Source organism: Trachinotus anak, unplaced genomic scaffold (genome assembly GCF_046630095.1).
Source record: "Trachinotus anak isolate AG129_WGS33_773 ecotype Australia unplaced genomic scaffold, CSIRO_AGI_Tana_v1 ptg000032l, whole genome shotgun sequence".
In the NCBI taxonomy this organism is placed as follows: domain Eukaryota; kingdom Metazoa; phylum Chordata; class Actinopteri; order Carangiformes; family Carangidae; genus Trachinotus; species Trachinotus anak.
In genome coordinates, this window is record NW_027273883.1 from 141,453 (window position 1) to 164,039 (window position 22,587).

Below are 22,587 nucleotides of genomic sequence, written 5' to 3' on the forward strand. Positions count from 1 at the left end.
GACATTCAGACCTTTATTGGAATAAAAACAGATTTTGTCAGGAGCAAAAAGAAAAGACAGAAAACAGAAAGACAGAAATTATTTACAGTTATTGATCAGTCAACTGTTATTGATCAGTGGGGTATCAGACCTGCTCACACTTTGGATTCGGGTTCATTTGCTGAAATTAATTTCAAGTTTTGTGATGTCCAGACTGACTAAAGTGATCCAGCTGATCACTTCAGTGACTTTAAAGGACCTTCAAAATAAAACTGATTACATCATCATCATCATCATCATCATCATCATCAGAGAGAAAAACATATGAATGATGTCCCACTCTCTTTATATTTTTGAGATTTAGAAACAGGGCTCCAGTTTTAGATTTAGGTGCAGAGATAGGACTGACAAAGATGCCTCACTCTGTTTTGATTAGAGAATGAGACTGAAATGAGGAAAGATGTTCCACTCTGCTTTTTATGGTAGGATACAAAAACACATACTGTAGTGAGATACTGAAGCATAGATTTTGGTATAAGAAAGATGTCCCACTCCATTTAAGTTTAAGTGTGAATAAAAACAAGGGTGCGTGTATATTATAGGATGGAGGAAGAAACCTCACTCTGAGTTGAGACAAAAAAAAACCTGAGATGTCCCACTCTGTTAAAATTCTTGTGAGATATAAAAACAGGAGTGAAGAACAAATCACGTGGAGTTGGTGGCAGAGACACGACTGAAGGAAAATGCTTCAGTCTGTTTTCTCGTCTGGTAAAGAAACAGATCATGTAGTGAGATATCAAAACAGAGTTACGAATGTGAACAAGACATCTCTCATGGTTATTGAACCAAATCCATTACCGATTGCAAAAATGTGTCTTTAACATTCATGAAAAAATTATAAAGCTTATTATAACCAGAGACAAGAGTGTAAAGAAAGATGCCTCACTCTGTTGTACATAGTGATATATAAAAATGATAGTGTAGTGAGATACGCAAGTAAGGTAAGAGTGTCATTTGGTTCATTTCTTGAAGAACTTCTTGTTGAGCAGGAAGATGAGCAGGTTGACGTTGATCTTCGCTTTATCAAACATCTTCATCACGGCCACACTCTCATACTGCAGCTGCAGCAGGTCCTGCCACACACACACACACACACACACACACACACACACACACACACACACACACACACACACACACACACACACACACACACACACACACACACACACACACACACACACACACACACACACACACACACACACACACACACACACACACACCACATGTAAAACAGTTAAAATCTTCTGTCTTCACATCAAACAAAGTTCAGGTCCAACATTTAACCACTGTTTTAAATCTGAGCTGCAGGTGTATCAACCTGCAGGTAACCACAGCAGCTGGTTTGGCTCAGGATTTAGCCTGCACTGTACCTGGTATTTGAGCAGGAACTCTTCCATCTCAACACCAAGGAATCGCGTTTTAATGTTGAAGCTTCCTCTCTCAGGTCCAGGAATAATGTCAAACACCACATTCTTAAACCTGGAACAGTAAAATATGTGACGTTAACAGTTTCTAACGTTAAAATATGAAATGTAAACCGTTTCTAATGTTAAAAATATGTGATGCTAACAGTTAGTTACACTAAATTATGCAGTGTCTGTTTTTAATATGAACATATTTGGTGTTGGTGTTTTACATTAAACAGTTTTACATATTGACCTGATGCTGAATAATTTTGGATGATACTAAATGTTTTTGTCATGCTGTTATAAGGTGTTCATGTGGTGTTATACTGAGCTGAGATGATGCTACTTGTTATAACACAGTAAACAGCATTCTGTGTGTTACAGTGTACATATCTACGTGTGTTCTCACTGTGTTGGGGGCAGGTCTTCGATCTCTAACAGAACTCCTTTTTCCTGCAGCCGGGCAGCGCTGTAACTCAGGGCAGGAAGCTTTTTCTTGCCTTTACTCTCTGCTGCCTTCTTATTCTTAGTCGATTTACTGCAACACACAACCAATCACAGTGAGTCAGTGTTTCAATCTTCTATGAAGACAAACAACCAATGAGTTCCGGGTTCCACTTGTACCTGTTCACAGTGAGGTTGTCCAGACAGGAAGTGATGTAATGTCTGTAGAAGTCCACCTGTTCACTGTGGAAGCTGCTCTTTAACTGCAGACTGCTGAGGGTCTGACGAAGCTTCACAAGCTCCGCCCCCCGACGCTGACGGTGCAGACGCTGCTGACGGATGTCCTGGGGGGTGGGGTGGGGGGTGATAAACTGGTTACACAGAACCAACATCAAAGCTATGATGCAGCCTTGATTGTCCAAATGAATCTTAAACTTCCAAGGCATGGCAAACAAGTCGGTCTTCATGTCATCTGAGTCTATCCCATCTGCTGAGGATGAGTGTGTGATACAGTTGAAAGCTCAAGAACTAGTGAGTAAGTGGATCGATAGACTGATATAGACATTTAGGATTTTAAAGAATCAGCTGACAGTTAGTGACTGAGAGATTCAGCTCTTCACTCTGACCTGAACTGACCGTGTGACACCAACAGGTCTATAATAATTCCTGGCTCCACTCTGTAGGTGTAGCTCCACACATCAATAATACTGGATTTCTAAGACCAGCATATTTGAGAGCTTAAAAACTCAGAAAACATGTTGTAACATGAAGTGTAGTGAATTAACTTCCTGTTTGTTCTGAACCAGTGGATCAACTGACTGAGGAGCTTCTTCTTCTGTGGTTTCTCAGCAGGTTTCTGGATGTTTATCTGCAGTGCTGTTATCAGGTTAGGGTGACTCAGATTTTGACTCTGATGTTTCAGATGTTGTGATGTTCTGTTTATTGATCTTTGATGTTGATGATCTTATTGATCTGATATCAGTTTGTTTTGGTCTGTGCATAAATGGAACAGTGATATGAGACATGAGGAGCTCTCACAGGGAAACAGGCTGGAGAGCCAGCAAAGGTTTGTACTGATCAGACTGACGCCTCCACCGTCACAAGGTTGTGTGTGTGTGTGTGTGTGTGTGTGTGTGTGTGTGTGTGGCCCTGTTCGGACCTGGTCTCAGTTGGTCTGATCACAGGTGGTCAGCTCAAAGTTCAGGTGTGAACACATCCAAGATGCACTGAGATCTGATCACTCAGACCACATCCGGAGGTGGTCTGGACCCGACTGAAGGACCAGGATACAGGATGAATTTTAGCTTAAACCCATCGTTGTGAAGACATGATCCTCACACCCTCAAAGAGCTGTTTAAGGTCTCAGGTCAGAACCAGGTTCAGGTTCAGGTTCAGGTTAGGCTAAAGGACTAGGGAACGCATTATGTTACCAAGAGTCTTCACAGCATGTGTGCTAGTGTTGTGTCACCTTGGCAATCATCTGCAGGATCTGGTTTTCGGTCTGGGGGGACCTCAGGACTCCGAGTCCCTCCAGACGACGAAGACTCCTCAGGATCTTCCTCTTCTTCTCCTCCAGACTGAGGTTGCTGTTGGCGACCAGCGACTGGTTCCTCTTCATCTTCTCAGGCGTAAGAGCGTCCTGCCGAGCCCGCCGCTGCATCAGCCAATCATGACACACTTCCTGTTTGAACAGAGAAGAAGAAGAGATGATGGAGGAGCTGAGGTTAAACACAGGTGTACCTGTGTCACCTGTGTGTGTTCCTGTGCTGTCTGTCTCTGTGAGGACCAGTTTGATACACAGACTCTGGGTCTGTCTGAGGAACCAGAGACCTGACCCTCACCAGGGTACAGCACCATGGTAACTGATACTGCACACCTGACAGGTTGTGTTTGAGGTAAAGACCTGGTCCTTGTTGTTATAAGAAGTGAAAGTTAAACTTCCTTCTTTCACTCTGATGAGAGAATCAGGATGAAACTGATGAAACTAACTGCCATGATTCTGAGCAGCTGAGTCATTGATGTAGCTCACAGGTGTGATCACAGTCAGAAGACCTCGTCATGATTCATCATCATCATCACACATTCACACACTCAGCTGCAGGATCATGCGTTTAGCTTCTTCCTGTCTAATATTATAGTTTGCTCTGCTGCCATGTTTGTGATTGGTCACATGCTGCAAACTCGTCCCTTTAATGTGAACATGCTCAGGTAAACCTGCGCTGATAGCTCATGGTCACGTGACCGCTCAGAGTCTCTGTTTTCATTTACGTTTCTCTTCTCCACTTCATGTTTCATTGTTTGCTTTAAATCAAAAATATTGTTTGATATATCCTAGAAATCATCTGGGTCCTCAAAAGTATACAGGTATGAGTGTGTGTGTGTGTGTGTGTGTGTGTGTGTGTGTGTGTGTGTGTGTGTGTGTATCACCTGGTCATGTGAAGGGGATGTTCTCAGGATTTCCCTCAGAGAGTCACCTGGTTGAGTCCTGATGATGTCGATGATCAGCTGCTTTGTGCTGAGAAAAAAGTTTACTTTTAATAAAAGGACGAATGACAGGGTTAGGTGAAGCTAACAGGCTAACATGCTAACATACACTACTCACAATAAGTTAGAGATATTGTGAGAGACTCAGTGGATTTCATACATACGGTGTTTGTTTCACTTCAGAGATTTTTGGGATAGAGAGGCAATTGTATTGGGGTGATAGAGACACCTCATTTTGTGTTTTCCACGTAATGGTCTCACTGTGCACAGTGTGCCTTACATATTGGGGCCAATACCAAAAAACTAAAAGACAACCCTTGTCAATGTGGCATCAATTTCAACATTCTGTGGGTATAAAAAGGTGGTATTGTCAGTAAGTCATTCCAAGTTCATCATTCAAACAGCCATGAACACACAACGTCACTTAACGGACAGGCAGCGCCACCTGGCCATAGTGCGCCTTTGGGTCGGTGGCAGGCATACAGATGTTGCTCATGAACTTGGTGTGTCTCAAAGTGTCATCAGCAGACTTGCATCAAGACACAGAACTACTGGCAGAGTTTGTGACAGACCCAGGAGTGGAGCCCCAGGAGTGACAGACCGCAACGATGACCAGTACCTAAGGACCTATGCACTCAGACATCATTATGCAACTGCCACACAGCTGCAGGCCCGTTTACGAGATGTGAGGGGTACTAGGGTTTCCAGACAAACCATTCGCAACCCACTCCACTGCTTTGGCTTGAATGCCAGACAACCGTTGCAGGTGACTCCACTGACAGCAAGACACCGCCGTGAACGTTTGCAGTGGGCACAAGATCATGTGACCTGGACAATGCAGCAGTGATCTACTGTCCTGTTCACTGATGAGTGTCGGGTCACCTTGCACAGAAATGATGGTCATCAGTGTTGCTGGAGAAGGCGAGGTGAGCGATATGCCGAGGTCAACATGGTCCCCAGGCTTTGGTGGAGGAGGTGCAACAGTCTGGGCAGGCATCACCAGTCAGCGCAAAACAGATTTGGTTATTGTAGATGGCTCAGTCACTGCACGTTCTTACCTCAGAGACATCATAGAACCCATCATCATCCCCCAATTCCGCCAGCACACCCCCAACTTTCTGTTCATGGATGATAATGCGCCACCACATCATGCCAGAATTGTCACAGCTCGACTTCAGGAAGTCGGAGTGCCTCATATGGTATGGCCAGCAATGTCCCCTGACCTGAACCCCATAGAGCACATCTGGGACCAGCTGAAGCAGAGACTGGATGATCGTACCCCACCCCCACGTGACCTGGCAGAACTGCGTGTAGCACTTGTGGAAGAGTGGAACGCATTGCCTCAGAACAACATCATGAGGCTAGTGAGGAGCATGAGACATCGCTGTCAAGCTGTCATTGCGGCAAATGGTGGAAACACCCGCTACTGACATTGTCAATTTTTGTTATTTGGGGCTATCCTTGTTATTGTCTAAATTTTTGGGGTAATAAATGAAAATTGTGTTTCTTCTCATTCATTATTAGTAATATCAAAGGGAACTTTTACTTATTTAATGAAAATTCAAACCAAATAGGAAAAGCACTCATGTAAATAACAATATCCTTAACTTATTGTGAGTAGTGTAAGTTACCTGAGCAGGTGAAGCTAACAGGCTAGCATGATCTACCTGAGCAGCAGTCCTCTGGCGTCTGGTTTGTCTTCGGAGTCACCGAAGATGTCGAACTTGCTGGTGAGAGTCAGAGAAACCTCCATCTTACAGCTCTGAGACGGACCAGACTCTGACCCTGGATCTGATGATGATGATGATGATGAAGACTCTCCTGGACAACAGAACACATTCAGAGACCAGGTCCGATTCAGACCCTGGTGACGTTGACGACTGACTCATCACTGAGTCCTGTTTAATGTTGTTACATCATTAACTGAATTGGGGAAAACTGCAAACGTTTTCTAATCTGCTGAGAATCCAGGGTCTAAAAACCAGGTATCAGTTTTCAGGTCTGTGGTCTGTCAGTGTGTCCAGTACCTGAGTGGATCCGAATGGACCCAAGCAGACGTGGTATCAGGTGAGAACACAGCTTTGTTCTGATGAGGAATGTGAACTAGAACTGAATCATGAAAACACTAACAAAGAACTGCCAGCAGACTGAGAGGACGTTCTCTAATCATTAAACACGATAAAGAACCGCCAGGAGACCGAGAGGACATTCTTTAATCATGAAAAACACTAATAAAGAACCACCAGGAGACCGAGAGGACGTTCTCTAATCATTTAACACGATAAAGAACCGCCAGGAGGCCGAGAGGACGTTCTCTAATCATTAAACACGATAAAGAACCGTTAGGAGACCGAGAGGACGTTCTTTAATCATTAAACACGATAAAGAACCGTTAGGAGACCGAGAGGACGTTCTTTAATCATTAAACACGATAAAGAACCACAGTGTGAGCAACAGCAGGTGAGAACAGATCACAGATCATTGTCAGTAATAAAGCAGTAGCAGTAGTACGAGCCATAGTAATAAATCAGTAGCAGTAGTACCAGTTGTAGTAATAAAGCAGTAACAGTAGCAGTAGCACCAGTTGTAGTAATAAAGCAGTAGCAGTAGTCCCAGTTGCAGTAATAAAGCAGTAGCAGTAGTATGAGCCGTAGTAATAAAGCAGTAGCAGTAGTATGAGCCGTAGTAATAAAGCAGTAGCAGTAGTACCAGTTGTAGTAATAAAGCAGTAGCAGCAGTATGAGCTGTAGTAATAAAGCAGTAGCAGTAGCAGTAGCACCAGTTGTAGTAATAAAGCAGTAGCAGCAGTATGAGCTGTAGTAATAAAGCACTAGCAGTAGTACGAGCTGTAGTACCGATGAGTTCCTGCAGGGTGGGAACTGATCCGAGGTCCTCCAGCAGCAGTCTGAGGGGGTCAGCAGAGTCCGGACACAGAACCTCCTGATGCTCCAACAGCAGCTGAACACAGAGACACAGTGAGACTGTAGATGTACATCTGGTCTAGTTTTATCCAGATCCTGGTGGATCCAGGTTCAGGTTCAAGTTCAGGTGTTTTCTCACCTTGTGCGTGTTGAGCAGCTCGCTGACAGAGATGTAGATGACAGGTTTGTTGACGATGAGCAGCTCTGAGTATTCATCCATACAGAACCTGTCCTCTGGTTCAGGAACGTCACACACACACAACAGGAACTTCCTGTTAGACACAAAGAACCGTCAGGAGACAGAGAGGACGTTCTCTAATCATTTAACACGATAAAGAACCGTCAGGACACAGAGAGGACATTCTCTAATCAATAAAGAACCGTCAGCAGACAGAGAGGACGTTCTCTCATCATTTAACACAATAAAGAACCGCCAGGAGACAGAGAGAACGTTCTCTAATCATTAAACACGATAAAGAACCGTCAGGAGACAGAGAGGACATTCTCTAATCAATAAAGAACCTCCAGCAGACCGAGAGGACGTTCTCTAATCATTAAACACGATAAAGAACCGTCAGGAGACAGAGAGGACGTTCTCTAATCGATAAAGAACCGTCAGGAGACAGAGAAGACGTTCTCTAATGAATAAAGAACCACCAGGAGACAGAGAGGATGTTCTTTAATCATTAAACACAATAAAGAACCATCAGGACCTTGTTGGTCTTTAAACTGAAAGCTGCCACACAGATGCATTCTTACTGGTTTAATAGACAGATGGATTATTGATTGATTGATTGATTATTGATTTTACATCAGATCAGAGTCTGTTTCTCTTGTAGATCTGACTGATGTAACATCACAGTTTTGACTCAAAGCTGATGTAACAGCTTGAGCTGCAGGTATTGATTATTTCATCAATGAATCGATCTGCTGTTCAGTCAGAATACAGTAACGTAACATCTTCAAATGTTTGGTATTACTGCTTCAATAATTAATGATTAATCTTGTATCAATCACCTGATTGATCAGTCCTCTAATCCTTACACCTCTAGAAGCAGCCGTTTCCTGTTTGACGGTCGTGAACCTTCTTCTTCTTCGTTCCGATCATGTTTGATTTAATGAAAAGAATCCATCACTCAGGTCTAGAGTCGGACTCACCTGAACCTGGAGTGAGTCTGGCTGATGTACTGGTTCAGAGCTCTGACGTAGTATCCGTCTCCATGGAAATGTTTGTTGGCGGCGGCGTGCTGCAGCATGCGGGCGATGGAGCCCAGGATGTGACGCTGCTCTGGCTGCAGGGTGGACCCGGCCGAGCGGTCCACCACATCGAAACCATCTGGAGCCACAACGGCGGGGTTCATGTAGCGATAGTAGACCAGGTTACCTACAATCTGTGGAGGAAGCGGAAAGGAGGTGACATGGGGAGCGACGCAGTGTCAGGTTCAATTCAATTCAATTCAATTTTATTTGTATAGCGCCAAATCATAATATACATTATCTCAAGGCACTTTACAGGGTAAGGTCAAGACCTTACATTCAGAGATGAACTTCCTGTGAGCACTGCGCTCTGTCCTGATCCTGCTCTTTACCTTGTAGAGCTCGTCCTTGCTGGCTTCAGGAAACTTTTCCTTCAGGGCGTCTCTGAGGACCTTCGCTGTGTAACGTAAACCATACCTGTAAAATACAAAACAAGACTCATAGAATGATCCTGAGCTCAGGTGGACAGGTGGACAGGTGGACACCTACGGCAGTTTGTGGAGGTTGGAAGTGATGGCTTTGAGGACCCGGTCCGTCAGGTTCTTCAGGTTGATGATGGCGATGTCAATGCGTCTCTGAACTTCAGGGTGAGAGAGAGCGTCTTCAGCAGAAACCTCGTAGGGCAGAGAGCTGCAGAGAAAGACAGGTGAGACAGACAGGTGAGACACTCAGAGCTCTATAGGCATTCAGATGAATTTCTTTAAGTGGTTGTTCTCTGTTCAGACCTCTTGTGTCCGGTCTGGGTCTCGGTCTGGTTGATCCAGGTCTTGTAGACTTCCACCGGGTCGGTCCTGATGCTCAGGGTCCGGTCCTGCAGGATGTCCTGCAGAGCTGGACCCAGGGCGTCCCGCAGGGCGTTGTGACCACGAGCGTGACGGTAAAAGTTCACCAACATCTTGATGATGGTGGGATTACCTGTGACCACGTCCTGAGGCTGGTCCACCTTCAGCCTGACACAGACACACACAGACAGAGACACACAGAGACACAGACAGAGACGCACAGAGACACACAGACAGAGACACACAGACAGAGACACATAGATGCACAGAGATGCACAGAGACACAGACACACACAGAGACGCACACAGAGACACAGACACAGAGGCACAGAGACACACAGACACAGACGCACAGAGACACAGAGACGCACAGAGACACACACAGATGCATACACAGACACAGAGACACACACAGACACAGAGACACACACAGATGCACAGACAGACACACACACAGAGACAGACACAGACACACACACAGATGCACAGACAGACAGACACACACACAGAGACAGACACAGAGACACAAACAGACACAGACACACACACACAGAGACACACGTACATGTTACTGATTATCTCAGTGATTCAGTCTGTTTTGTTCTCTGATGTGTCTCATGTTTAATTTGCTGTGTGGTAGTGTGTGTGGTTGTGTATCACTGTGTGTGGTTGTGTTACCTGATCTCATATCTCAGAGCCTCAGTAAACAGCTGCAGCAGCAGGAAGGCGTCTCTGTGGGCGGAGCCGTAGTTAAACAAACTGAACACCAACATCTCCATGAAGGAGGTGGAGCGACTCTGAGGCATCAGGAAGATCAGCTGAGCCAGGTACAGAGGCTGGGTCTGACACACACACACACACACACACACACACACACACACACACACACACACACACACACACAGTTTTACTGTGATGTTGTGAGGAGGACAGAGCTCTGTTAAACTCGGGACATCACACTAACATTTCCACTGAAGAAGCTACTGAGGGGCGGCTGTCTCACCTGCAGCAGGTAGAACAGGTGCTGGTAGGCCTCCAGCCTCTCTCTCCTGTCTCGGCTCAGAGCCTTCAAACCTTTACTTCTCTCCACGTCCATCATGTCCGACAGCTGCTCTTTGTTCTTCTTTGTCAGTTTTTTGCAGTGAGACACCACTTCCTGTTGAGAGAGAGACAGTTTGTTGACGCTGACGAGGACATGAGGCAAACAAGACGAACACTACGTCGCCCATGAAGTACTGGTACCTGTATCGTGGCTCTGTTTCGGACCAGCAGGCCGATCTTCAGGTCCATCAGGTCCAGGTCTGCCTCCAGCTGTCGGTTGAAGCGGATGCTCCTTACCACCTCCTCCCTCAGACGCAGAAGCTCCGCCTCCTCTTTGATGTCACCGTCGCCAAGGTCAAGCAGGTGAACGAACTTCCTGACCACAGACAAGGGGGGCGTGTCCGAGTGCACTGAGATAGGTGAGGGGGGAGGGGCTTATCAATGAGTATCAGACAGGTAAAGTAAATGCACAAGAAACAAGAACAGGATCAAATAACCAATCAGAGGCAGTGTCTCGTTAGTGACCTTACCCAGCATCCTGTACTGGTCTCGGGCTCTGCTGGCTCTGAAGAAGGCCTGGATCTTTATGATAGCGCCCACCTGTGCACAGATGCAGTTACTACACACTGTTACTATGGAGACAATGGATCCTGGTTTCTGATTGGCTGACAGAATCATGCAGAGATAGTTAAAGGAGCAGTTTGAATCCCACTCTCACTGAAGCCTCTGCAGAGGGCTTTTCATTTGAAAGGACGATAGCGTGGAGACATCTGGCCAAGACCACAGGTAGATTTAACCTAACAGTTGCACAGGTGTGCCACCACACTGATGGACTGTGCAGCTGTGTATTAGTGTGTAAAAAGTCTGCTGGACTCTGACACTGACTCTGACTCCTGAATTACACCTGTCTTCAGTTCCTGAGGTGAAACAAAGATCCATATGAGAACATCTGCCCTGACCTGAGGACAGAGACTCCAGCAGGACTCACGTTACGTCTGAAGAACCTCAGCCGAGCTCGATATCTTCTCTTTGCCAGCCACATCTTCACAAAGGACTGGATCTGTCCAAACAAACACAAACGTCATCACAGCTGGAGGTCATGACAGAAACCTCCTGTTAAAGGCTGTAACTTAGAGTTAGTTAATTAGTTAGTTAGTTAGTTACCTTGACCACAGCTCTCCAGTTCATGTAGAGGAACTGCAGCCGCCGTCTGTACGCCCTCTGCTGGACAAACCTCCTCCAATGAGACTGAACACAGAGATGAGACCATGTGTATCAGCCTGTGGAGATCTGTCAATCAACTGTAATGATACAGGTGAACTTCCTGCAGCCTTCATCTGTGTATTGATCTAATGAACTATTGATCACCTCATGTGGAACTGAGTCCTGGGGTGTTTGTCTTATGTCTCCACCTGTCTGTCTCTACCTGTCTCAACCAGAACAAGGATCTGATCCAGAGTCTGTTCTCACCTGGATGATGATGGCAGCAGGTGTCTGACTGATCAGGTAACGGCGCCGAGCCTCCAGATGCTGTCTGAGCAGGAAGCCTCGACACACAGCCTGCACACTGACGACAAGGGCTTCACTGCTCCTCCAGAGGACGCTGCGACTGTACGAACCCGACACACTGCAGATGACTTCCTGCAGGTGGAGACATGACATCACTGTCACTGACCAATCACAGACAGGGACATAGAAAAAAATAATTTCTAAGACTGTCGTGCTGAAGAGATGAAATTTTAGAGGTTAAATCTTCTCTGGTGTGACTGTACCTGTGTCAAAGACCCTGATGGTGACCTCTGACCCTCAGGTGTACCTCACCTGTATCTCCTGTCTGTCGATGAACACACTGTTGTGTATAAAGCCGTTGGGTCTCTCCCAGCTTCCCTCAAGTCTGTTCAGGTGGAAATAATAAAAGGAGTTGTCCTCCAGCCAGACTTGAACCCACGGACTTCTGTTGTCTCCTGGACACAGATACAGATTACAGGACAGAGTGAGACAGAGTCAGAGAGAGAGTGAGACAGAGACAGAGTGAGACAGAGAGTGAGACAGAGAGTGAGACAGAGAGTGAGAGACAGACAGAGAGAGGGTGAGACAGAGTCAGAGTGAGACAGAGTCAGAGAGAGAGTGAGACAGAGAGTGAGAGAGAGACAGACAGAGAGTGAGACAGTGTGAGACAGAGAGAGGGTGAGACAGAGACTCTGACTGTCAGTGATGAGACTCTGGTTCTAAAAGCTGATCTTACTTTTGTACCTGTTGATAGCTGATGTTAATTTGTGTGATCAGTGTTACCTGAGTGTGTGTGTGTGTGTGTGTGTGCGTGTGTGTGTGTGTGTGTGTGTGTGTGTGGTCAGTGTTACCTGAGTGTGTGTGTGTGTGTGTGGTCAGTGTTACCTGTGTGAGTCTTGTGTGTGAGCAGAGTGTGTAGCTCTCTCTGATAATCTGCTGCACAGGTGGAGATGAGTCCCTGCAGCTCCAACTCAGGTAGAGACAGAACTCTGAGAGTCTGGTTCACTCTGTTCTCCTTCACAGCCTGGTTCACTGCTGCCACTGACAGACACACTGCGCACACACACAAACACACAATCACACACACACACTATGAAAACACAACAATAAAAATGTTTGATCTCAGACTCACTCACATGAAACAGACTGGGGATTGACTGATATTAGTATCAAGGAGACCAATAACTGATATTTGAAACCGATATGCATTTGCAGTAAACATGATAATCTTGTCAAAATGTGGAATAACACAAACTCCACCACAAAAGTTCTCATTCTTATAAATATTTGATGTATCAGTTGTATCTCAGGCTGCAAAGAGGATTAACTGGTTGGTTTTGGTGCTGTTAGGAACGATATTTCAAAATGCACCGAAACACCAACACACACCTGCAGCCTGAGGATGCTCCTTAATTTAATAGTTGTATCATTATCACCATCATATAAGATGTTTGACCCCTCCCCCTCCTCTTTTAAAATGTAACACAGTAATACATTCAATCTTTTACCTGAGAACATGTTCTCACTGCTGTTACTGAAGAGACATTTTGCTACAGTTCAAGTTAACCAGAGGTCAGCGGGTCAGCGACCTCACTGACCCGCTAACAGAGGTCAGTGTCTCCTCTCTGGTCTCGGTAGCGTTCACTGCTGCTCTGTCTGAACACAGTGAACTTTGCCGTTCTCTTCATCACACTCACACTTACTTTAAAAAAAAACAAAAACAAAAAAAAAAAACAATTCTCTCACACAGGCTAAAGGGGTGGAGCTAAAAACCAGTGACGTTATGTGTGAATCATCCAGCTGTGGTGTGATGTCACTTTCCCTCCACATGACATGAATAAATCATGTGACTGACTCACACTTCAAAGCTCTCTGACTCTGCTGATTGGCTCTCCTCACTCCCTCCTGGATATCAGCCAACCACAGCTCAGCTCCTGGGTCTCTGCTCACCTGATTGGACAGGAGGAGGTCACATGACTTTATCTTCAAGCAACAACATACCTGCAGCCGTTCTACAGAATGTAAAGATTAAAGATCACAGTTTGCTGGGATGAATCCTTGGTTACCTGTTTGGTTACCTGTGTAGTTACCTGTGTGGCTTTACCTGAGCTTTGTGCTGCCTGGCCTTGGTCAGCAGGGTCAGGTATCTGCAGGTGTTGGCAGGTAGAACCTCCTCCACTCCACAGGAGGGCAGCAGCAGAGCAGACAGCAGCTGCTGAGAGTCTCCTGTGACCACAGCCTTGTTAATCACACCCACAGCCAGGAGCTCTGAAGGTCAGAGGTCACACAAATAAAAAAAAAAACAAATACAAAAAAATCACAGGAAGCTGACACAAAGATGAGTCTTCATAACCAGAGGAAGGGAAACGGTCTCTGACCTCTGACCTCCTAACAGACCCTCTCACACTCTCCACAGGATCGTCTCTGAATGGTTACGTCATTTTCCGAGAGAACTGATTGGTCAGTAGGCGGCGTTTTTATAGGTGCTGATCTGTTATCTCAAATACGACCTGCTCCACAGAAGGTTAGGCATGGAGCATAAGTTACCGTGGTGACGTACTGTTGGTGTGTAGAGGCTCAGTTGTGGGCGAGAGACTAAGTCTGAGCCTCCACTCCAACACAGTTCTTCCAACTTTAATACACAACTGTTGTCCCAATAAGCTCAACAACTCACCGGAGACAGAGTTCAGTGCAGTAGTTTGTTCTTAGCACAAGAAATAAACTGGAGCTGAACCCACAGAACCTAAACCTCAGTTCTTATACAAGTCTTTTTGGTGGAGATCCACTCTATTTTCAAACCAGCTCATCTGTCCCATGGGAATATTGGTGTCTTATCTTTCCCTATTTTGAAAACAACTTCTCTTTCCTGTGGGAATAATGGTGTTTCCACCTGTCCTGAGGCCTGCCGAGGCTGGTAGGACCTTCACCTGGGTGTCCTCATGAAGTGAGAGGTGGAGGGAACCAAGCTACCCCTCCCTTCTCAGACCCTCATCTCATGAGGTCCTCAGACTCTATTTTTTTAAACTTTACTCAGATCTAGGTGCATGTTATCACAGACTTCTAATCATACAATCTTATTATGGACATAGTTGATGTAATGATTCAGCATATGATAGATTTTATAGTACAGAATACATCTTAATCACATTAGATCACATAACACACTGCAGGATGTATTTTTGATGTTGCTTGGTCATTTTATAGTTTTCTGTGAATTCTTAGTGAAAATTACACCTGAACACCTCAGTGACCTAAAGTCCAGGTCTCTGGTCTGACAACATGTACACACAGTGTGTGTTAATGTGTGTCTTCATGTGTGTGTCTTTTCGTACTCTGCTGTTCGTCCTGCACTGAGTTGTTCACACAGGTGATTCCTTCCTGCAGCTGATTCCAGGTCAGTAGATCTCTGCCCACCTGCTGCTTCACAACAACCAGACACTCAAAGTACCTGAAAAACACAGGTACACAGGTGTAGTCAGACAGGTGTAAACAGACAGGTGTAATGAAACAGATGTAGACAGACAGGTGTAAACAGACAGGTGTAGACAGACAGGTGTAATGAGACAGGTGTAGACAGACAGGTGTAATGAGACAGGTGTAGACAGACAGGTTTAAACAGACAGGTGTAAACAGGCAGGTGTAAACAGACAGGTGTAAACAGACAGGGGTAAACAGACAGGGGTAAACAGACAGGTGTAATGAAACAGATGTAGACAGACAGGTGTAAACAGACAGGTGTAAACAGGCAGGTGTAAACAGACAGGTGTAAACAGACAGGGGTAAACAGACAGGGGTAAACAGACAGGTGTAACGAGACAGGCGTAAACAGACAGGTGTAGACAGACAGGTGTAAACAGACATGTGTAATGAGACAGGTGTAATGAGACAGGTGTAGACAGACACTTGTGGTCAGACACGTGTAGACAGAGTCTTACCTGTCCAGCAGGCTGTTGTCTACATCAGAGAGACCTGCAGATGGACTGACCAATAAGGAACTGAACTGCTGCAGGTTTCCTGCCCCCATGGCCTGATTGATGAGGGCGACAGCTGACAGCATCTCCACGGCAACAAAGAGCTCCTCCTGCTGCAGCTCCCCCTGATGGCGACAACAGGTAACATACAAAAGACAACACTGAGTATGGAACTGTCTGTCTCGCAGGTGTGCACCTGTGCAGTGTGTCTGTCTCTCAAGTGTGTATCAGACCTACCTGTGCACTCTGTCTCTGCAGCAGCTGCAGCTCTCTGTGATACAGAGCAGCAGCAAAAGGAAACACTTCAGGCAGCTGCAGGTCAGAGGTCATCAGACAGCTGACCGTCTGTCTCGGGTCACTGCCATGCAACGACGCATTAACACTGTGCACCGCTGCAAGCACTGAAACAAACACAAACACACACACACACACACACGCACACACACACACACACACACACACACACACACACACACACAGAACGACATCTTTATACAAACAAAGATATTTAAAAATGAAATCAACAGTGTGATCGACTGTGACTGGACATGAAGAGGATACTTTATCAATCAACTGATCAATCGTTTGGCTGATAAAACATTAGAAAATAGTGGAACACAGTGACATCTGCAGATTCAGACTGGTGTGTGGAGCTGGACTCGTGGACTTACTGTTCTTGGCTCTCAGGGCGTCCTGGTTGGCAATGGTCACACCTTCCTGCAGCTCGTCAGGGTCCAGGGGGTCAACACAGCCCTGATCCTGAGGTCAGAGGTCACAGACTCAGGTCTGCCTCAGACACAATCACAGTGTGTGTACAGTGTGTAGAGTGTGTGTTTCTGTGTTGGTGTGAGTGTGTATGTACCAGCGCCCTCTGCTGGCGTTCCGCTGACAGCTGATCCAGGTACCAGGGGCCGTTGTCAGTATGGAGGCCCCTGAGGGCCAAACATGGCAGCTGCAGTGCGGACAGCAGAGCGAGTTCATCTGCAGAGTCCAAAGCTTCATCCACCTGCTCCACAGCTGATTGCACTGATAGAGAGATCAGTACTATTGATGATATCAGTTATACGTTGTGATGGAAAGATTCTATTGTAGAAATCAATCAAACACTGAACAATGAAACAGACCGGATGTCACATGTTCCTCAAATTCAACTGTACATGTTGTGGACCTGTTTGTGTTCAGCTGAGACTGAAGCTGCAGGTGTTTCCTGTTTATAGCTTCAAACTACAGGTAAACACCTGGAAACATCAACAACAGTGAAATGTTTCTCTCACCGTTGACGATGTTGATGTTGTTCTGGATCTCTCTCTGAGTCAGATACTCTTCATAGATGTCGTTTTCCTCTGACCCTCCATGCTACACACACACACACACGCGCACACACACACACACACACACACACACACACACACAGTTGTCAGTTTATATCTGGATGATGTTAAAGCAGATGATTTATGTTTGTATCCAGAGGCGGACAGTAGTGGAGTACATTTACTTGAGTACTGTACTTAAGTACATTTTTCAGGGATCTGTACTTTACTCAAGTATCATGTTGGGGGGAGACTTATGACTTTTACTTCACTACATTTGAAAGGCAAAATTTGTACTTTTCACTCCACTACATTTCTATCCATAAGCCAAGTACTCCTTACTTTTTCTAATAAAAAAGTGGAAGTACTTTAGTACTTACTTGTTGATGACAGGCTGGCGGACGAGGAGGCAGGTACATCCCAGCAACGCACGAGCTGTGCCAACCCATGGCCATATCTCTCAAGTATATTCAAGTTTTGTGAAAAGAATAGCGACAGTTTTCGCTTTCAGTGCTTACTTTGCTTGCCAAAAGCAAACCACATCATGGCCTACAAAAATTTGCCGTCTAACCTGAGGAAGCACGTCCAGGTATGTATATGCATGCTATGCCTATGTTAAGCCTAATATCTAAGTCCTGAAATAGAGGTGTCCTTACTTTTTCTACTAGCCACAGAGATGGTTGATAAAGTGCACTAAAGGATCTGCTGGCTGCCATTACGTGATAATGCTGTAGCATAGTGTAGTTGGATAGTCAAAACTATATTTGCCCGCAAACTTCAGATTGCTGTTTGTAGACTGATGTTGATTAGCATGTAAAAACGGAGTTCAGCTAATCATGTAACATGGATAAGTCACCTGAAGAAACATGTTTTAGTGTTAAATAAAGTAACATTTAAAATACGAAAATGACTTACCTCTTTTTTCAATTAAGTTGTGAAAATATTGAAAATATTGTGCTAATAATAATCGATATTTAGAAAATTTACTTTTACTTTTAATACTTAATACTTGGTATTTTTAAAAACAAGTACTTCAGTACTTTAACTTCAGTAAAAATTTGACTGTAGAACTTTCACTTGTATTGGAGTAAAATTGAACACACAGTAACTGTACTGTGACTCAAGTAAGGAAGTTGTGTATTTCGTCCGCCTCTGTTTGTATCTGATTTCACGGTTTTTCTTCAGTGTAATGAAATAATAACAATAACAGTATAATGCCCCCCGACCCACTCCAATAAATTAAGTCCAGTCCAGCGACCTGATAGGATGGATAGACTGACCAATCAGAGAGCAGACTCTCACCCTGCCAGCTGCCTGTTCAGCTTTCCTTCTCTTAGCCTGACACAGCATCTCCTGGTAGACGCTCATCAGCGCCTCCTGCAGGTCATTCAGCATGGCATTAGGATTCCTCAGAGCCCCTGCCGTCATGCCAACATCCCCTCTGTCCACTGCCTTGTTGATGGCTATCACCGCCGCATGGACTGATGGGAAAGAGGAGAGAGGAGAGAGGGTGAGAGGACTTCTTCTCCTACTTATTCTGTAGGAGCTGACTGAGAGGGTTCTCAGCCAATCAGAGGAATTCTTTCTCTACCTGCAGCTTCGTCCACTGACAGCTCATTGGCCAGGATTCCTCCAATCTTGTTGAACGCCGGCATCTGGATCCCATATTTATCCAGCTCCAGCTTCATGTTGTTGATCTCCTCCTCTGGACACAAACAGTAACACAACGTTAGACAACAGCTCAAACAGGAAACTGGCCCAGATCCCCTTTCAGAATAAAAGTCACAAAGATTAAATGTCTGTTGAAGAGGGTTTTTTAACTTTAATCAGAGAGGAAGAGGAGACGACAAGGTAGGAAGGAAGGTAGGAATGAAGGTAGGAAGGAAGGACTGAAGTCTGTTATTTACCAGTAAACTTGACTTTCCCATAGAGGTCATGGATCTGTGGAGCCAAACCCAGTCTGTAGAGATACAGGCTGCAGAGAGACAGGTAAACAGACAGATAGACAGGTAAACAGACAGGTGAACAGGTAAACAGACAGGTGTATTGACAGGTAGACAGGTGAACATACCTGAGTGCGTGGATGCAGTAAACAGCTCGGGGCATGTTCTTCTTGTCGTACACGTCTGTAGTTTCTGGATGGAAGATCTGAAAACAACAACAACAGCTGATCACTCTGAACTCAAATTGATCATCTGATCAATGCTCTGATCAATCGCTCTGTTCACTGACCGCCGGCAGTCCTAACATCATGATGGCGTTCCTCCAGTGGTTAATGTTGTCAGTGTGACGGAACTGAAGACCCACAGCCTGAACACATCAAGACCCAGCTGATTATTGATTATTGACACACAAATGATAATTAACAGAGTCACATGTCATGTCATGTGGTGTTGCATGTCTGTGTGTGGTGTTGTGTGTGAGTGTTGTGCATCTGTGACCTGGTACCGCTGCTGCTCAGGGTCGTAGATCTTCTTCAGGGGGACGGCGTTGGGAGCGAATCGATGACCCAGTTTTGCGAGAACAACTCCATTCCTCAGCGCCTCCTCCAGCTCAGTGGGAGCAGGAAGCTCCTCCCCCAGACACGCCTCCATCCACCTGAGCAGGAAATAAAGAGGAAGCGTGTGAGGTGTGTGATGTTAGAGAGCTCCGTCTCTGTCCCCCTGCCCCCACCCCCCAGGGACTGGACTAGAATTGGGCCCAGGACTCAAAGTGAGACCGGCTCACCTCTTGGCCTCCTCCAACCTGCACAGGTACTGGTAGGCAACATTCTGGATCCTCTGTTCATCCATCTGCTCTGCTGTCAGACGCTCATCTACAACACACACAGGGACACACTGTTAACACACACACACACACACACACACACACACACACACACACACACACACACACACACACACACACACACACAGGGACACACACACACACAGGGACACACTGTTAACACACACACACACACACAGGGACACACTGTTAACACACACACACATAATAATCATCAGACATGTTGAGACAAACCACAGGGACCTGGTCCAGAGAAGAACCCATTAAATGCTGGTTCTGATCCAGTCACAGTGGATCCAGGAGGTTTTTAATCACTTTCCTCAACAGAGCGAGACTGATCATTTTCAACCCTCAGTCAGTTTGTCAGGAAAAGGTGATGGTGAAATATTAAAATACATAAGAATACAAATTTATGTTGCTGCAATCTGTGACCTCGTTTGGTGCAGATCCTGACAATCTGGATCAGACAGTGACCTGGATCAGATGATAAACTGGATCAGATATTAATCTGGATCAGACAGTGATCTGGATCAGATGTTAAACTGGATCAGATGTTAATCTGGATCAGAGAGTGACCTGGATCAGATGATAATCTGGATCAGACAGTTAATCTGGATTAGATGATAATCTGGATCAGACAGTGACCTGGATCAGACAGTGACATGGATCAGATGATAATCTGGATCAGACAGTTAATCTGGATCAGATGATAATCTGGATCAGACAGTTAATCTGGATCAGACAGTGACATGGATCAGATGATAATCTGGATCAGACAGTTAATCTGGATCAGATGATAATCTGGATCAGACAGTGACATGGATCAGATGATAATCTGGATCAGACAGTTAATCTGGATCAGATGATAATCTGGATCAGACAGTGACATGGATCAGATGATAATCTGGATCAGACAGTTAATCTGGATCAGATGATAATCTGGATCAGACAGTGACCTGGATCAGACAGTGACATGGATCAGATGATAATCTGGATCAGACAGTTAATCTGGATCAGATGATAATCTGGATCAGACAGTTAATCTGGATCAGACAGTGACATGGATCAGATGATAATCTGGATCAGACAGTTAATCTGGATCAGATGATAATCTGGATCAGACAGTGACATGGATCAGATGATAATCTGGATCAGACAGTTAATCTGGATCAGATGATAATCTGGATCAGACAGTTAATCTGGATCAGACAGTGACATGGATCAGATGATAATCTGGATCAGACAGTTAATCTGGATCAGACAGTGACATGGATCAGATGATAATCTGGATCAGACACGCAGGTGAAGGATAGCTTTCTCTCCTCTGTTCATTAACCGTAACTATGACTGATTTAGAAACTGTTTCCGCTCAGATGAAACAAACTGATGTTTCTCTGGACAGTTAACGGATGAAATCAGCAGCTTCAAGATTCAGGTTTATGATATTAATAAGACATGTTTTATTCTCAAACCATGTAAATAAACATGTAAATAAACAGAGGACGGAGGTTCGGCGTTAAAAGAAACTCACAGCGGCTCTGTGCAGCTGAATCGGCCATGCTGGCTGTTAGCCGTTAGCCGTTAGCCGTAAACTCCGTGTCTTCGTTTCCCGCGGTTAAAACTCGGTATCGATCCTCTCGGTGACTGAAAGTTTCCGTTAAAATCCTCAGATGAACAATAATCACGAGCCTCGGTGGCGCCGTCAAACCGTCCTCTTCTGTCCGCGAGCTGCTTCCGGTCTGAAGTTTGAAAGCTCCCGCGGCTCTCTGATTGGTCGGCCGGTCAACCGCTCTTCTGATTGGCCGGAACATTTTCGCATTGGATTGTGGTCTGTGTAGTTTTCATGTCCAAAGTAAACCAAACGCCTGCGACAGCTTTAGTTTAAAAGAACATTTTAAAAATCACGTTAGATATTACACGTTCTCACCTTCAATTACGTTATAATGTTAAACTGTTCTAGTTTTAATCGACCCCCACCGTCTGTTCTCTGTTACCATAGCAACCGAGTCAAACTCCATGAGCAGGTGGAGGTGTTTGCCCGCTGCTTCTCTCCGGATCACAGCAGTAAATACACACTTTCCACACACTTTCCACAGCTGAGGTTTCACTAGTGAACGTTCACGAGCTCAGGATGGACGCGCTTCATCTCCACGAGCGAACCGGGAGGGCTCGCGTTACCTGTGGGCTGCAGGTAAGCAGGGCCTACCTGTCCGGGCCGACCTGTCAGGAGGAACCACAGACTGTATATAACAAGGAAGGAGGAACATTCGCAGCAGCAGCGGTGGGATCAGCGTCAACAGTATCAGTGACGTCTGTTCCTTTGTAAACAGAACAGATACCATCATTCAATCATTCATTAAATAAAAAAGAAATTAAGGAGAAAAAAGCCAAACGCATTTGTTGAATTTGTTACATGAATAACAAACAGTGCAGTTCGTCCACACTGTTTTCATTTTAAACTCATCTCTTCTGCTACGTGTCCTCCTCCAGTCCACTCCTCCAGCCCCTAAAACAGGAGACAGTCTGAATAATAAAGTGGCATTACATATAAATAGAATTCACAGAAAAGAAAATAGTAAAGACAAACCCCCAGTTACACAGTGTATGCTGGTGGTAAATTAAACTTCTGT

The 22,587-nt window shown here is 45.3% G+C and overlaps 2 protein-coding genes and 1 long non-coding RNA gene across 7 annotated transcripts in view; 2 read left to right on the top strand and 1 right to left on the bottom strand.

Moving 5' to 3' along the window:
• On the bottom strand, positions 1-22,514 carry iqgap3 (IQ motif containing GTPase activating protein 3). Of its 3 annotated transcripts, XM_071468793.1 has the most exons (39): positions 21,935-22,089; positions 21,489-21,831; positions 19,898-19,985; positions 19,612-19,768; positions 19,403-19,480; positions 19,242-19,318; positions 19,078-19,145; positions 18,762-18,875; positions 18,473-18,651; positions 17,135-17,216; positions 16,723-16,886; positions 16,532-16,619; positions 16,098-16,261; positions 15,825-15,985; positions 15,222-15,337; positions 13,994-14,157; positions 13,749-13,839; positions 12,775-12,942; positions 12,202-12,344; positions 11,851-12,021; positions 11,545-11,628; positions 11,369-11,440; positions 10,911-10,980; positions 10,582-10,790; positions 10,343-10,495; positions 10,018-10,181; positions 9,283-9,507; positions 9,047-9,187; positions 8,890-8,974; positions 8,459-8,691; positions 7,440-7,572; positions 7,235-7,337; positions 6,047-6,200; positions 4,323-4,410; positions 3,364-3,576; positions 2,076-2,239; positions 1,861-1,989; positions 1,416-1,524; positions 1-1,112 (listed from the first exon to the last, which is right to left on the bottom strand). In XM_071468793.1, the coding sequence occupies exons 2-39, from the start codon at positions 21,514-21,516 to the stop codon at positions 999-1,001; spliced, it is 4,944 nt and encodes a 1,647-aa protein (XP_071324894.1). In that variant the 5' UTR covers positions 21,517-21,831; positions 21,935-22,089; the 3' UTR covers positions 1-998. The 3 variants fall into 3 exon arrangements, with proteins under 3 accessions (XP_071324894.1, XP_071324893.1, XP_071324895.1); XM_071468792.1 differs by lacking the exons at positions 21,489-21,831; positions 21,935-22,089 and adding an exon at positions 22,164-22,514; XM_071468794.1 differs by having other exon boundaries at positions 19,898-20,007; positions 21,489-21,973.
• LOC139612807 (uncharacterized) lies at positions 10,785-13,359 on the top strand. The gene is made up of 2 exons (XR_011686651.1): positions 10,785-11,695; positions 11,820-13,359. It is a non-coding gene; the product is annotated as an uncharacterized lncRNA (long non-coding RNA).
• LOC139612794 (tetratricopeptide repeat protein 24) overlaps positions 22,006-22,587 on the top strand; it is a 6,269-nt gene continuing 5,687 nt past the window's right edge. For 2 of the 3 annotated variants that reach the window (XM_071468796.1, XM_071468798.1), the window contains exon 1: positions 22,006-22,148. The gene's annotated coding sequence lies outside the window, so the exon portion shown is untranslated. The remainder of the gene's footprint in view (positions 22,149-22,587) is intronic. The other variant, XM_071468797.1, reaches the window with a different exon arrangement.